The following is a 17,656-nucleotide window of genomic DNA, read 5'->3' as shown; positions in this document are numbered from 1 at the left end:
CACCCTTAAGCCATTGCCACAGTAAGCGCAGCTGCAGGAATTACTGTGTTGCATTGTAAGATCAGAACTGTTGTGCTTTCTGGCCTGCTTGCTTATTTTTGCTTTGACTGTGTTTATGGCCCAGTAAACATTTCTTTCATTTCTTTTCATTGTTAGTGGTTTGTATTACAGCATGGGATCACTAATTATGTTTCTTTTCTCTGTTCAGTCCAGTTACCAGTCTTTAGCTTTGATCATGTGGCTTGCAACACGTGTAGCTTTTGTGCTATGGCTATGAATAATTCACGCTGGTATTTGCTGGGCAATCATGATGCCTAGATCTGGAGAGCAATGGGCTGCTAACAGCTTACAACATTCTTGCTTTTGAGAGATACCTTGTGGCCACAGGCCTGCAGTTGTGCGAGCTGCAGAGGGGACCATGGCCATTCGTTCCTGTGAAGCGATTCATGATGCTGTTTCTACTGGTGCAGCCAGGTGTTTTGGTTCTTTGTTATGCAAAGATTTTGGCACGTGACTTAGGAGGTATGAAATGGTTGTTTGTGTCTCACCTAGACTATAAACAGTTTTTAATTGTTATTATATTCATAAAGTGCCCTCTCATCGCTGTGAGACCCAATGTTCCATATCCTTGGAAGTTATAAAATGGTGAGAACTGCTGATATGGAGAGAATGGGCCTTCCACATCCTTCCTACATTTTCCTTTTTCCCCAGATTGTAAGGATGAATATTTCTAGTATTCAGAAAATCATTACTGTGTCAGTCATTTGGAGAGTGATGTTAGCATCTGCTGCCATCTGTAACAGCTTAGAACATTCTTCTCTTATCTTCATTTTTAGCTGTACGTCCTTGACACCTGGACCTAGCTGTGATCGGTTTAAGCTGCACATTCCTTATGCTGGAGAAACACTCAAATGTAAGTTAAAACTATTGTTATTGCATCTTGACATTTTTTTCAGCAGTGTCTTCTCTATCGCATTAAGTTTTTAAGTGTCTCTAATTTTATAAATTTCAAAATATCTGGATTTTCTTAGAGCTGAAGCATTAAAAACAAATCAAGTGTTTCTGAGATCAGTTTAAAGCCTTCCCTAATAGAGTGACAGATTTGAAAACAGGAATCCTAAAAGCCACAGTTCACAAGTTCCTCCCTAATTCTTACAATGAGACATTATTGCCAAGACAGTCTCATGATTTTAGTCTCACTTGTATATGCTTTATGCTGTTTTTCAAGAAGAGTAAGATCCAACTTAGTAAATTTAGTAACCGGCTATGATCTCTAAACTGTAACTGCTACAGTTTACCAGATTAGAGGGGTGTCACTTTGGCTTTTCTGATTAGTGTTTTGTTTATATCTGTCATCCTCTTGGAGGATGCATGTGCTGCTCCTTTGCACACTTTCTAATTCATTTGTGTTTTAGTTCAAAGTATTAGCTTAAAATTTTCATGATGTTCTTTTTTATTTTCCATGTTATTTTTTGTTTTAGAAAGTAGGAAATTGTTTTCTGAACACCTGAGTTGCTGATTATTTGTGTAAGAAAAGTCATGAAATTGTGCTGCATTTCATGTCTAACAACTAATATATAAGAGAAGAGAACGAATTTCAAATAAAGTAAAATTTAATGCTTGACGACTTTAAGGCAGCACTGGTGAAGCCACTCTGCAAGCACTGTGTCTGGTTTTGGTCTCCGTAGTACTGGAGAGATGTGTGCAAATTGGAGAGGGTCCAGTAAAAGATGGTGAGGATGTCTGAGGGACTGTGGTATCCATTGTGCAAGGAGAGGGCAAAAGAGCTGGAGCTGTGTTGTCTCAAGAAGGGAAGGTTCTGGCTAGGTATTATAAACACGATTCTGTGTAATGTTTATAAATACCTGATTGGAAGAGGTGAAGAAGAAATAGGGAAGGGGGGAACCACACTTTCCTCAGTGGTGGCCACTGAAGGTATCAGAGGAAATGATCACAAATTGAAATAAAGGAATTTCTATCTGAATGTTAGGAAAAAGCTATTCATGACTGTGGTTAAGAATAGAACTTTAGCTGGGAGCTTGTGTAGTATATGCATCTCCATCCCTGGGAATACTCTCAACCCAACTAGACCTTGGAAACATACTGTAGTGGATCTATCTCTGAGTAGAGGAGATAGGACTAGACAGTCTCCAGTGGTGCCTTCCAACCTGATGTACTCTTAATTCTGTAAAAACCTGGGGTGGGGGTAACAGAAATGTTAAACATTTAAAACACTGCTTTTAGACTACTATCATACATGTGTTAGAGCTCTCCAAGACGTTTTATATATTAAGAATGTTGTTGAATTCCTTCTGTAGTAGTTTTTCTTCTTGTAGCATAGTGTGCTGGAAAACCTGCTTCTTTTTGAATGGAAGACAATGTAGTTAAATTTCTTGTTGTTAGAAGTTCTTTAAAACTTCCATTTGGTGCTTATAAAATAAAGAAAAAAGTTGTGTTTCTCAAAAGCTGGTAAGTTATGCTGTGTCTTTTTGGGAAAGTAGAGCTAAACTCCTAAGTCAGTCTACCATGAATATTTGTTTTATTCTAAAAATACAGTCATGGCTCGAGAGATTTACTAAATCTTTTCCTTGAGATAAAAATGGCATATTAAGCCCAACCTAGCTGCTATTTTAAAAGTGAAAAAGGGGGAATATTTCACCACAGAATGGCCATATTATTGGAAGATATGATTCTAGCAAGTGGACTTTTTGTCTATACTTAGACAAAAGAAAAATATTAGATTTGAATTGCAGACTCAATCTGCTGAATCTTGTGTATCATAAGGTGTAGTAGATTTTACTTGAGACTTGTTTCAGGACTGCAGTCAAGATCCACTAAAGAAGCTTCATTGGATGACAAGAAGAAAATGCTCTCATGTTTTCTATAGTACTATAATAATTTTCTCATGTATCACCATACAAGGCCCTGCTATTATATTCTGTCAGCATTAGGTTTTTAGTTGTTGTTAAGCAGAGGCTGAAATTGATCTTGATTCATAATAGAAAATTAGTAGATAAAAATGCACATGTGTAAGGACATGGATGTACTGAGTATACCGATATAGTAAAGGAGTGCAGTTACGATACATAGCAGTATGATTGTGGACTATGCATTAAGTATCAGTATTTTAAAATCAACTTTTTCCCCCAGTTCTTATATTCTGAATATTGTGTAAGCAATTAAGGAAAACCGTAATGCTATAGCATCATAGTGTTCCACCTTACCTGAAACCAAATAGCACAATTTGACCGTGCTTCATATTTTAACATCATGACAAACAGAGTGTAATAAGTGGTTTTAACAAACAGTGAATTCAAGATATAATCATTCTCCTTGTTTCAGCTTTACATGTTTGAAAATGCAGGACACCATTCAGTCCCATAGCACGTGGAATAAATAGTGATGCCAGCAGACTCAAGAAAGCTTTAGTAATTCTGAGTTTAGATCAGTAGTGACAGCAGAGGAAGACTGCCATGGTGTGCTACCAAAGATTTGTAGATACTCTGTTGTAGGCTTTTGTGAGATATGTTATCTTTTAAGGGCAGAATATTTCTGTAAAGGAAAATTGTGAAATCTGCTAGAATAAAAAGATTGACCGAAAATATTCAGAAGCTACAGTATATGGTCTTTATTATGTGGTGCCAAATAAAGACTGAAGTGTGTCGTTCCTCTGTGGTTTGCCTTACATCCTCTTTGCAACAGATCAGTTCTTTGCATATCATCAATCATAACCGCTGCCACTGTACAAATACCCAAGTATTAATCCCAGTGTGTTGAAAACTGTTGGTTGGCTACTTTAGGGAAGTATAATTGCATAGTCACAGTCCTGTTTCCTAAAAGACCAGAAAATATACATTCAGACAATGCAGTGGCTGTTTTATGCCTGTAGTGTAAAAAATATATATATATATATATATATATATAGTTTTTTTGTTGTTGTTGTGTATAACAGCTTTTCTCTTTTTTTTTTCTTTTTCTTTCTTTTTCTTTTTCTTTTTCTTTTTTTTAAACTTTGTTAACATCGAATGTCATGTGACTTAAGAATGGTTTGCTGGTAATTATAATACATTTTCTTGAGATTCATAGAATCCTGGAGTATCCTGAGTTGGAATGGACCCATGAGGATCATTGAGTCTGCATAGGGCAACTGTTAGCTAATAAATCATTTTTTTTCTAAAGATGTCACTTTCACCTTTCTTCCACATTTATCCTGAGCTGCTGGAATGTTATACAGAGCAGCTACTAAACTCCAGACAGGAATAAGAGCTTGGGGATATCCACAATTATTTGCTGGGGAAAATGTGGCAGTGATGGAGATAAATTAGGTTGTTAAATTAGTCTTCCATCACACTTCCGAAGTTTTCAAATTATACTTTCAGAGAAACATTTTTACTTCATTTTCTTCTGTAAGGGTCACAACAAGTTCTGTTTTCATGGCCAGGGTGGTTGGAAAACTGAGTTTATTCTTGCTAGATTGTCTATTAAAATTGGAAACAGACAGAAACAGAAATTAATTATTTTATGAAGTTACCCAGGATTCAATGAACTTAAGACAGTAGCACTGCTTTTCTTTTATATTTGATTTTTTTCCAGAGTTCTTAATAGGGTTTTTATTTCCAAGAGGGCAAAGTACCCGTGATGCTCTATAATGAATACAAGGCCTAATAAGAAATTGAATGTGTATTCCAAAATGTACTCCGAATAGTATGCAGGCATATCCTTTATTGCTAACTGAACAATAGCATCTGATGAATTAAGAGGAATATTTACATGTTTTGAGGTGGAGTGTTTTGAAATTCTTGCAGATGAACTGATCTTCCAGTACTAAAAAATAAAGGCAGATGTCATCGCAGAGATTCTCAAGCAAACTTACAAGCTCTAATGATCTTTACTTAGTAATATTCTTAATTAAAATGCATTATTAAGAATCACTTGCTTGGTCATTGTGATTTTGTTCCAAGGAACCCTGTAATCTCTTGGTCTTGGTTTTAATTTTGCATTCAAGCTTCCTCTGTTTTCCCCCACCCCCTCCTCCTATGCACTTCATAATTTCTTTTTCAGGCACTGATTCCTCCTTCTCTCTTTCTGTCCTTGAGTGCTGTCATCTGGAATTTAACGGTGATTAAACAATATGTTGCCCTTGTGATGCTACTGTTCTCTGTGGCCTCTTGAACTATAGTATTTTCATCTTTCATCTGATTTTCACTGTTTTTATATGAGTGGATTGCAGCTCTGGGTTTTGCTGCTACCACTTTGTTTGGTTTCCTTCATCCTGAACTACATTTCTTTTGTGTCATTTGAAGTTTAGCTTTTCTTGATTTTTTGTGTGGTGTTTTTTTTTTCCCCACGTCTGATTTCTTTTTCTCCATTTCTTATTCATTTTAGTTATGTGCCTTAGATTGCAAAGTCACCATTCTGTTGCTTTACTAGCTAGTCCAAAATATCCCTCGTAATACGCTGTATAGAATTTTATCTGGTCTTCTTCCTTAGATAGAAGTATTTCAGGAAGTTTATCTACTCTTCCGGTGACTCTCTACTTTAAGGAAGTAATAAGAAGCAAAGGAAATAAAAAGTGGAGAGAAGTACCTGACCTTCTCATTGCTTTGCTAATTTATTTGCTAAGTATTGTTTATTGTGCCAGTAATAAAAATTGTAAAAATTATCTTACAGTTAATTTTAAGATTTATGATTTGCATAACCAGGTTGCTGCAGTGATTGTGCCAGTCTTCCGTGCAGCATCAGCTCATTTTACACAGGTTGTGGTTTAGCTGGAGCCTTTACAGGAAAAACTTTTTGGTTCCTGTAATTCAGATTATGCTTCGGTGATATCATTATTTCCGTAGTAAGTGTCTTTTTGTTGGGTCATCTGAAGTACCTCCCGAAGAATATTACTGGCAATATGTTTGACAGGAATAATGAATATTATTCTTTTGGTAATCTGCTAATGTTACTAATAGGAAACATGGATAGATAATGCAATCTGTTTTTATATTTTTCGTATTTATTTTCTCTTGGAATACCAAGCTTTAAATGCTTTCTCCTTTTAAGCAATCACTTTCAGGTCTAGCTTTTTATTTATTATTATTGACACTTTCCCTTATGTATTGGGCTTCCACTAAGCATGTAATTAACAATTTTTTTTTGCAGGTGAAATCCTTGAATAGTGTATTTATCATCGAGAAAAGTGACCGTACAAATATATATGTATAAATGTGCACTTACAGAGGTTTTCAAGGCTTGGGCTTATCCCTCATATTTGTGTTATTACAGTGCCTTCGTACTTTTCTTCTTTCTCCTCCTTATTGGGATCCAGTTATTGGTGATTTCTGCAGTGGTTTTTTTCAGTGTACTTGTCCTTCACTTCCACTTTTCCTTCTTTTCAGCTTCTAGGTATCTCTGTTTCTTACGATTTCTCCAGTGTTTAATTTCTTAAATTTCTACTAGTATTTAATCTCTGTGTGTATTTTTGTTGTTCTCTTTTGTCCTCTTCATTTCTTGTAGTAATGTTTTGGGGAAGGTGGTTGCCCAGCTACACTAATGCAAATAGCTAAGATTGTTCTGCTGTCTTCTTGTTCAGCCTGGGATACTGTTCCTTTATATCATATCGACAGTTTTGCCCGTGCTCATGTCTTTATGGCACAGCAGCATTTCTTTTTCTGTATGTTGGCCTGCACCTCTTGTGTTTTTGTTTTCTTTCCTCCTGTCTTACAGCAATATTTATTAACTGAAGTTAAAGAAATAAACAGGACCAGCAACCCTTTGCTGACTCCCACTACCTCAAGAACCAAATATCTATCCTGTAAATCCTTCCTGTATCTCGCAATGTTTTTATTGAACAAGTAGGATGTGATTTAGTTGCCTAACAAGAGGTGTCTAATGCTGTTTGAGGTGCCCTAGGCTATCTTGCTTGGCCTTTTCAGCTGCTGCCCCAAAGGGCACGGATCTCTCTGAAAAATATTGTCATATCTGTCGTGTCTTAGATGCCCCAAACCTCAGATGGCGTTAAACACTTGAATCATGCTTGTGGATGGCTCCTTTGCAACTTAGCATGTGTGGAGTAGCTACAGTTTTTTTCTAGAGTGTCAGAGGTACAGAGAAAGAAGTTTTGTTTGTTTTCACATGATCAAATATTTTGAGGAGATGTTGTTGAGTTTTTAATACTGATTTTGGTTCTTTTCTTCAATTTAGTAACTTGATTTGCATGTAAATTCAGAAATTAATTTTAAAAGCATCAGTAACTGGTATGTTACTCTGACTTTTGTTGTCTTGAAGTGAATAGGGATGTTAATTCTGTGGCACTCCATACACCTTTCAGAGCTACTAAATTTACAGTACAGTTAGGGGGGAAAAAAGGGACACAAAAGATGAAGTTATTGGAAGAGAACTGTATGTAAGGCAAGTGGAGCACAACTATATAAGCATCTAAAAATCTCTTCATTTCTAACCCCTTTTTTAGATTTACTATGCATTTTGGCTGAATAGATAAGAGAAGAACAGTGTGTGTATGTATAAAAAAAGAAATGATAGATTTAAGTATTAATACTTCCATCTTTTCATCTGTTAAGTGCAGGATTTCAAAGGAAAAGCTAATATGCTAAGTGAAATTCTTCAAAATTGAATGGTACTTGCCTAGGGAGAAAAAATGAAGAACAAGTGGTATTTTTGGATAGTGAGAAGCAAAAGAATGTATAAAATACCATTTTTCTTGTAATTTATCTTTGGCTTCATGGCTTTAACTACATTGAATTAATTTTAAGTCCTGTAGTACTATTTAATTGGAAAGAAAATGTAATTGTAGTTATCTTTGCCTGGTGCATCTATAAAAATGAGATAACCTTCATACTCAGACAAGTTTTGCCTACATTGTTCATGAACTGGAGTGCTTATGGTCACTAATGTTGTGGAGCATCACACATTTTGTCAATCAGTGGCAAATAAAATTGAAACTTATGAGGAAGTTCACGCAGAAGTTGGGGCTGTAAGAAAGGGGGATTTATTTCATTTAATCATTATTTTGTTTGTTTTTCACCAATACAATTATATTAGAAGATGGTAAGCCATGATTACTACATGGAAGTAGTAGTTTTAAAGTGTATGTTTTTATTAGGCCAGCTGGGAGATAGTGAATCAAAATATTGAACACTTTACATATTGTGAGCTCACTATGCAGGCAAGTGTTAATGATTATGTAAAGCAGATTTGCTGTTGAGTTGGACATTGTGATTGCAATATATGTTCAGTCACTTCTCTGAGCACTCATGCTGTAGAGTTCTTGAATAATTTTTCTCTAATCAAATATGGAGACATTACATAAAAATATGCAGTTAATTTGGTTATTTTTTTATCCTAAACTTTCTGTAATATTTAGGTAGTTGGACTGCAGCTCTTAGCAAGCTGAATTGCAGCTTTGTGTACTCAGTTTAAAATAACACATTCTGAGAATGAAAAACCAAACAACTAGCAAGTTGAGGTGGAAAGAATGTGTTAAATGAGTTACTTAGCATCATGTAAGAATGTCAAGACAAAAGCAGAGATGCACTCCTTTCCTTCAGAGTAGCACCGGGATAAGTAAAAGGACAAGTTTTTTCTTTGTGATGAGTTCTGAATTATTTGCAACACAGCTCTTAGTCTGTGAACATTGAGAAGTGTTAAGATTCTGTCTCATTCAACACATGGCCTCAAGGATTGTCTGTTCTGTATGTGGAGATTGATTGTAAGGAGCTATGCAGTGTTTTTTTCAATTACAGGAAATACGAAGGGTTGACTTAAGGTGGCATACAAAAATCCAGTCCAGTCACAGTAATTTTTTGGAATTATACATTGTTGTCTTACAGTTTAGGCAGTCTAGCAATTATTTTCTCTTCATACAAATGTATTTCCTGTTGCTATGTTATGTAGTTTCCTCTAGAATTAGTGCATATTTTGTTCTTAAATGAGATAATTCTTTTATGTTAATTATATTTTGTATATTAACTGGGGAACCTCTTATCTTTCCTGCGTCTTGTACCTATGTGTGATTCTGATGTTTGTGAATGTAGGAGTGCATACAGGAGAAACACACACCACACTCTACTGTGTCTCATGATCAGTGATTTCATGGTATTTTGGAGTAATGCTGTAAATCATACCTAGACAGGATTGGCTGCTGGCTTCTTGGTCATGAGCCCTCGCTCTCCACAGATTGACCTCTATAGTATCCTTGCTTCCAGCAAAAGCCAGGGTATATTTACTGAAAATTAGCAGTTAAAGCCGTCACATTGAGAGTCTTGAGGTGGTAATATTGTTTATCAGGTAATATGTCTGTAAGCCTTGTTAATCCAGTGCTTTTCCCCAGTTCTGTCTGAATAATTGTTGAAAATCAAAACAGAACAATGGTTTTACTTTCTATGAACAGAATTGTTTGTTAGACGTACCACACTGTTTTTACCTTGCTGTGTAGGTTTTGAAGAAGTTACCACATAGGGGGTATTGACTTTCTTTCACTGCCTGCTCGTTGTGATACCTCACAAATCTTCTTTATGCAAAAGCTTGGCCTTTTTCTTTCATGTCGTCTTCAACAGGAAAGAGTGATTCAGAGGTACAGAAGTAATGCTAGATGCAGCTTTTCATGGGTTGTCGGGTTTTTTCAAAAGCTCACATGCAAATGACTTCACTTCCTCTTGACCTACTGAAACTCTGAAGCGTGCTTAGTAGTGACATAATACAACCTACTTTCTTTTTTAATTGTCACGTAATTAGTTGTATATTTTGTGACACCAGCAAGATGGGATCTCAGCACTAAGCTGTGATGATGTTTTAGATATTTATTTAATTTTAGTCTGTCTAGTTTAAATGCAAAATATGTTTTTCTTGGCAAGAGTTTGGATAATCTTAGTGATCTCTATTGGCCTGCTTATTCTTCTTCCTAAGAATTGGGGATGGAAAGGAAAGAAGGAATAAGCACTGCTGTGCTTTAAAGGCTCCAGTATTTTCAAAATAATAATCTTGATAGTTTGCCTCTAAACTTCACTTAATGCGCAAACACAGCAATCTAAATGTTATACTTCTAAAAAACTTTTCTAACACTGTGTTCTTAGGCTACCATCAGTACTCTTTGAATTACAGTTTGAGATATTAAGCAATAATATATTCCATGTTTCACTGCTTGCGGAGAAGAAGCAGCAGTGCTTCAGGAATTTAATTCCCTAAAGCAGCTGATGCTTGTCTTGCATGTAAATTTTTATCAAAATCACAAGGATACGTGCATAAAATATATTTAATATAGCTATCAAATTTTATGTAATGTGTATCCTATGTACAGTATCTTATTTTTAAGTACACACACATAAAGATGTAAAACATGTTTTCATTTTCTGCTTTTCAGGGGATATAATATTCAATGCTCACTATCCTGACCTGCCACCAGATTTTATCTTTGGAGAGGATGCTGAATTTTTGCCAGATCCTTCTGCCTTGCATGTAAGTAATTCAGTTTGAGAACCCCATACCATACAAAGAGATTTGGCTTTTTTAGAATAGAATTTGCTAACAATGCAGAACAAAGGAAAAAGTCTTTTTATCTCATTGTCATAAGAGTATAAAGAAGTTGTCTTCTAATGTGGTTTAAAGTTGAATCCGTAAATGTTATTTTATTTTTTTAAATATTTTAATCAAGATGAGATGAATAGTTCAGTAGTTATTTGCAATAACTTGGAATAGTTACCTGTAGTTATTTGAAGTAAGTATTCAAGGTTTCTTTAAAAAGATATATATTTAATATCTGACCATCTTAAACAATCTCTTTCAGCAAGAGGGGTTGAACATAATTGTATCTTTTAAAAGCATTTTGTTGCAGAAAAAGTAGCATAATGTGTAGTGTTGTCAGTTCTTCTTTTTCCTATCAGGTAAGGTAAAACCGGGTTATGTATTGTTGGAACCACAGTATCAAAGAAAGAGCTTATCTTCACACATAGAATAGGTAGGGCTGCCACAGAGAAAAAGCAAAGCACTTGGAAAAGCTGGGTGTGTCAAAAATCAACTCAATTAGAACGCATTTCTATAGTTTTGATACTACAGAAGAAAAAGCACCAAAATATGAAACCAAATGTACTGTGCAGTATTCAAAAAAAGCCTAAACTGGTAAATCTTCATTTGAGGAAGCTAGCATTGATTACGCATCTAAAATACTTCTCCTCAGAGATTACTAGTAGTTACTAAATGCATGTTGTGGTATTTTTGGTTCCCAGGGTGTTTTTCGCCTTACTCTCTGCCTCTCTAGGCACCATTCTGCTGCTTTTTCAGACCTGCAGCCTTGTGTTCTGGCTCAACAGTATTGTTTGTCAACAGAGGTTTTTCCCTGTAAATGTCCAGTGCCTCCTGTTATGGTGGAAAGTTAGTGGTTCCATCAGAAAAGCACGGCTGTGGAGCCATCTGTGTGGGTCACTGAGCAGGAATTACAGTAAAGCTGTCATTTCATTTCTCTTTTTATCTTCAAATTTTCATCTTTTACTGGAAATTTGACCCAAATTTTTTAGCATAGCTTGCTGAAATTTTGTAAGGTAAATGTCTTATTTCATTGCTTCTCCTGGTCATTTTCCTGTGAAACTCTTATGGGAAGGAACCCTGACGCTGTTGAATAGCTTTTCTGTTAGGCTTCTTTTAGGAGAGCATTTACTTTGTATGCCAATTCTGGAATTGTTTTCACAATCTTTAATTTACTAGTTCTCTTATTTTTCCCTTTTTCTGTTTTACCGTTTTACAATACTGTAGTGTCTTGAGAAGTATTCATAGTAGCTGCAGTTTCTGCAGTTGTTAATGGAGGAGGAGCATTTTTTTAATGTGATGGAAAAACTGAAATGAATAACAAAGAACATATGAGATATTAAATGCTCAAAGAGAATTTAGGGCATCTTACAGAAGTATTGTTTGGAGGGAGAAATTTGCCAAGTGTGATGTGGACGTGGTGTTTTATTCCTTATGTGAAGAGAAGTCAGTTGTAATACTCATCCACTGAGAAGCCCATAAGAATAAAGACATCCTTAGTTTTCTTTCTTTCTTGCATTGTTTGTTAATGGTGCACCATTTGGGTGCATTGCTTTTCTTCTACCTGAACTCCCACTCTCTTCCTTCCAAAGCGGCTTGAAGAGCCATTTGCTCCTTGAGGCATAAGATATTAATTAGCCTATTTTAAAATTAAAAAGAAAAGAAATATAAATTGGCGGGCCAACAGCTTTTGTTCAGTCACTATGCCTTGCTATAGCATTCAGTACGTTAATGTAGTCTTTTCTGATAAGGTACTTGGTCATTCTCCTCCAGTCCTTCCTGATGCTGTAAGAGCAAGTTCTTCACACTTTGCAGCTATGGTGTACCTTTGCTTTGGTATTTGCCTTTTATGTTCCTCATAGTTTGCAGACTTGTTTTCTCTAGAATGTTACATTAACAGTAGCTTGTTTATTATGCTAAGCATTTTAATAACTCCCTTTTCTCCGTGTATCTCAGACCTGTTTAATGAAGATGACTTTAATTGGATTCTAATGTATTAGGGGAATTTTTTATAGTTAGTGGAAAGGTATGTTAACATGTTAAGCAAAAATAGATTAGAATGTTGATCATAATTCAGTACTCTTAATCTTGAGCAACCTACAAATACTTTTGATGCAACAGTTTCTGGAAATCAAAACAGAATCTACTATTCACAAAAGCATGTAGATAGTATTAAATGAGGGGTAAGTCCACAGTCTCTAAGTATAGAGTGTATGCAGTGGAATATGTGGGAATTCTAACATGCCTTCCTGCAGTGCTCTCATCTGCCTGAATGTCTTGTTTGTCAAGCAGAAGGCATCACATGTTCTATGGTTTGAGTCAGGCTTTATGTTCAACTTGAAACAAGAACCAGGTACTCTAGATTCCTCAAGCTTATATGGCTGTGTTAGAGTTTGTCAGGAGGTTTCCCTGATGAAACCTGAATCACATCAGTCACTCCTGCAGTTTCCATAGCCGTAGGCAGACCTTCTAGTTACATTTTCATCTAAACACCGTAACAGGTGTTTAGTTAAGCAGCTGTTAGTCAGACAGCTAAAACAAGATTCAAGCAGTCTTGCATTTTAAAAAGTAGATGCTGTAAGTGAAGATGTCTTTTTTTTTTCTTTTTTTTTTTTTTTTTCAGGAAATACCTAAATAGTTGGGCTTGTATTTTAGCAGTGAGATGCTGTATTGGGTGCTTGTTATATACAGATCTAATCAGTTTCTTTGTTAAATTGGTATTAAAATCAGGTCAACATGCCTTTTGAAACTCTACTTTCTTTCTGTATTTCACAGAAATATTAAAATCACTTCATTTTGAAACTCAGGCTGAGTCTCAGTAGTTATCATTCTGGTTGTAAGGTGTAATTTGTGTATATTCTGGGCTCCTAGTAGTCAAAGGACTACTATTCCTTTGATTTTTGGTTCGTCATACTGTTTCAATTATACGAAGAGCTAAATTCTTTAGGTTGATGATGCTATGCACACTTTAGGCATTATGAGAAATATTTATTTTTGCTTTTTATTAAAAATATCCTCAGCTATAGTATGTGCTTGATACTTGTGCCTACTGTATGCATAAATAAAATCAGCTTCTTAGAATGTAAATAGTAAAGTTCTTCCCTGCTCTAGTGTTTATGCCTTTTGGATGACAAGTATTAAAAATGTATTTTAAAAACAACCTATGATTCACTCTGTTCTGATTAAAAATTCAGTTGGCACAAAACAAGATTAGTGATTGTGTACGGATGAGATTAATTTGGAGCTCATTACAATGACGCCAGTTTGAGTAACAAGAATTGTTTGTTATGTTAGCCTAGTTGATTGTTAATGTGAGCCAGTTAATAACTAAAGTGCTTATGCAAAATGTTAACCCCATTTTTCCAATAATTTTGAAGTATATTCTGTTTGGCAAAGAGGATACAATAGCAGTGTGTGCAAGCTAATGGTTAGTTTAAGGGCTTGTGGGGTTGTTTTTTATAGCATCCTACTTCAGACAGTCACCCCAGAAAGATTCTGCCCACTCAGTGCTATTGAAAAGACTTCCTCAGCTGTACTGGTGATGGAGGCAAGAGGACATGAGTATTTCCTGAAGCCCAGCAAGTGCTGAGTGTCCTTGTAGGCTAGTGTATGTGGGAAATACGCATGTTGCATTCACGTGGGAGAGAGTGTTGCCATCACAGTAATGCAGAGAATGGACCACTGCTGTTCTGATCCCAGAACAAAGAGCTAGAAATAGTTTGCCCTTGTCAAATTGCTAATACTAGGTACGGATTTCATTCATGCAGCTAACTGTGCTGCTTGAGTATATTAAATGTTACGTGATGCGTCGTGTATAGAGCAATTTTTATTTTAAGCACTCATATTTGGATTATTAGACTCTGTAATATTTATCATATGACTGTATGATGACTGTCATAAAGGCTGTATCGCTTCTGTGGCTGTGTTCAAAATCTTAATCATTGTCGCTGTCGTCTTATTGAGCAAGCATGTGATAGGTAATGAAATAGTTCCTTTAAATATCTCCCCTTTCTCTAATTGTTCTTCATCCACCATCATAAGGCAGATGTTTAACGGTGTCAGTTGTCCCTATGCTCACAGCTGATAAAAACAACAACAGTGCTTGTATGGGCAAATGGCATGTAAACTACTTTGTTCTTAAAAGCCTGGCTGTTGTGTTGTTGGCAGAGGAGCAGATGCCTATTACATGTTTTGATATTGAAAGTGCCTCTGTAAGTGCAAATGAACATGATAGTTTCAGGATATTGCTACAAAGTTGGGAGATAATTGGATTTGTTGGGGAAATATGTGGCTAAGCTTGAACAAGCATCACCACCTCTTCTGCTTGCTTGCATTTGGGATGTTAGCAGGAGATTCCAGTCTTGGATTACTGACCTACTACTCTTGTACTAAAAGCCTTACGTTAACTTGTTTTTAAGTTGATTGTAGGGAACCTAAATGTAACAGAACGCAGGATTGTGTGTTCTGTATTATAAAATAAACTGTGAGTATTTATGGTGCTGTGAGGACTCACATACCTTGTATAAGTCTGTCATTTTCTACTTGGGTAAAATCATTCTATGTATTTACTTTACTTTACTTTTTCTGAAATTTCAGCATCTCTTGGCACAGCTTATGAAAATTTTCAGTCATTCCAAAAGTGTAAGCAGAAGAGAATATGCTATTTCCAGAAGTTCTGCTTGAGTTACTTGTAACATCGTAGCTGCTTTTCTTTTTTTTTTTCTTTTTTTTCTTTTTCTCCCAGCCAATCCCTAAATTGAACGACTTTGTATGTTTGGATCCTATTTATTTAATTTTTGGGAGGAAAATAGCTGATAAGTCAGGTAGTTTTTCCTCCCTTTCTTAAATCTTGCTAGTATACTCTTGCAAAATTCCAGTTGTTCTCCCTGAAGGGCTTGGTAAGAGGATGGCAAAGCTGGAGAAAATGTTTTTCTGCCGAGCTAGTTTATATAGGTATGGTGAGAAGTATAACTGTTCTGCATTAGCAAAACAGGGAGAAACACTTAATGGCTTTCTAGTCATACTATTTTTCAGAAAGGATGTTGATTTTCTTCTGTCACAGAGTTTGACCATCTTTTCCATGATTGTACAGTTACATGAGCAGGAAGCTCAGACCAGAATAATAAAACATTTAAATCTTAATTAAAGTAAAGGAATATCTTGAAATATTGCATTTATTTCAAGATGTGTAGTTTTGGCTTAGGCTTGAGCTCAGAATATTGGCCTCTTGAGTTTCTGTATTTCATCTTGTAGTTGAGATAGTCTTATTTCTGATGGGGGCATTATGGTTAAGCATGCTCATGTATTTGCATAAGTAAATATATCTACTTTTCAAGAAATAAAGATCTTATTAGTGGTGAGAGCATTACAATAAATCCTAGTTCATCTCAGTGATCTTCAGGTCATTGTTTCTTTGAAACAACAGTACAAACCTGTTGTCCAAAGCTGGATATATGAAAGCAGAATGTCTTTTATTTGAATGTTTGAGAGTAGAATAAAAATTTTGGTATGGTAATTCTTTAACGACAGCCATGAAAGTGATAAAATCAATGTCATTACATCTTGTTTGTTTGTTTGTTTCATGTAATTGAAGTGTAAACATTCTTGACTTGAACAATGTCGGTAAAATTTGGAAGGAAAAAAAGTCGTTGTTATTAGAGAAGCTGGCAAAAATCAAAGGATTCTGGCCGTGGTGTGTAATGTTACTGGCACAATACACTCCACTTCCTCACAAGAACTCCAGAATATAAGAAATGTCTTGGCTTGAAGGCAACAGCTTGTTAGCTTTCTAGAAACACTCTGACAAGGTTTTCTTTTTTCAAAAAGAAGAAAAAAAATCAAATCTAGCACAATCATCCTGAATTGAGAACACATTTAAATTCAATGTGATATGCCTGTTGAATTCAAGATGTGGAGCAGATTTTTCTGGAGAAAAAGTCAGCCAGTGCTTAGAAATATGCGAGCAGAACAGACTTTTAAAGTATCTGATTATAGAAAGTCATTGATGAATAAATATTCTGTCTGATAACGCTGTTTTAGATTTGATTAAGTTCTAGGTTGTGAGTTCTATTAAAACTTGTAATTGTTGGTGATTTGTTTGGGTTCTTTTGTTTGCTTGTTTTGTATATTTGTTTTAAACCAATGGGAATGGCTTAAGCTTGGGAGCTTGCAGATTCATCCCTTCAGAAGATATTGCTGAGGCAAAGGAATGTCCTTGCATACAGACGAATCTTCAGTTTATTTCCCCACAAAGAGGAGGCTTCAAGCTAAGTTTTGTTAGCTTTTTGCTGGTCTAAGTTTCTGCATACATTTGTTTCAAAATCTCTTTGCTTTTAGTCATTGTTTACATGCTTATGTGCCTGTATTTCTTCCTTATCTTCCATCTCAGATGCTCGGGCATATATATACTTTAATTATCTTTAAAATAACTGAACAAATAGAGAAGTGTATTTCCAATGCAGTTAACATATTGTTTGTGGTATTATAGTTCTTATGATTTTACATGTTTTTTTCCATTTATCTGTCTTTCTGGAGGCATAAAGGAACTGAGAGTTTTTCTTATGCTTCTTTTTGAGAAGATATTACTGATTTGCACTAATTTGTCCAGTGTAGTAGGAAAAGTGGTACTCAGTAAGTGTTTTTCTGAGGGACTGTATTTTCTAGATCATGTTTGTTCTCTTGTAGTGCAAATGTGGAAGTAAAATTCAAATACTGCAAGCTGGCTTAGCCACTGAAACCCACAATATGATGTATCGATTTTGATTTATGGGCTTTTGAGAGGGAGGAAAATGGTTAGGAGGAAACAGTTTTCTATAGGCCATTCAAAAGTAAAAGCTTAAGGGATATCAGTGGACCAGGCCAAAAACATTATCTGTGAAGTTTAAACCTCTCTGCTGTAGCTAAAATTTCTGGTTTTGACAGGAAGGAAAAAGCCCAAGAACTGATAAGAATGAAAAAAAAAAACAACTGCTAAACAGGGGCTCTTGAGGTAAAGCATTAATACTGAGACAGTGATCTGTTCTGTGGTACACCGAGAGTCTGAGAAGTTTGGACGTGTTCATGCTGCCATCCATACATGATAAGCAGGTTTGTAGGTAAAAGATATGAATGTATATTAATGTTTTTATTTGAGCTT

At 35.6% G+C, this 17,656-nt stretch overlaps 1 protein-coding gene across 2 annotated transcripts in view; it reads left to right on the top strand.

Annotated features, from left to right (window-relative positions):
* The window catches only part of BABAM2 (BRISC and BRCA1 A complex member 2), a 151,187-nt gene that overhangs the window by 16,297 nt on the left and 117,234 nt on the right, over positions 1-17,656 (top strand). For both annotated transcript variants that reach the window (XM_015857415.2, XM_015857417.2), the window contains exons 3-4: positions 837-913; positions 10,364-10,458. In XM_015857415.2, coding sequence (XP_015712901.1) covers positions 837-913; positions 10,364-10,458 — 172 coding nt within the window. The remainder of the gene's footprint in view (positions 1-836; positions 914-10,363; positions 10,459-17,656) is intronic.

Source organism: Coturnix japonica, chromosome 3 (assembly GCF_001577835.2).
Source record: "Coturnix japonica isolate 7356 chromosome 3, Coturnix japonica 2.1, whole genome shotgun sequence".
Lineage (NCBI taxonomy): Eukaryota > Metazoa > Chordata > Aves > Galliformes > Phasianidae > Coturnix > Coturnix japonica.
Note: the sequence above shows the minus strand (reverse complement) of the source record. Positions and strands in the feature narration are given on the sequence as shown.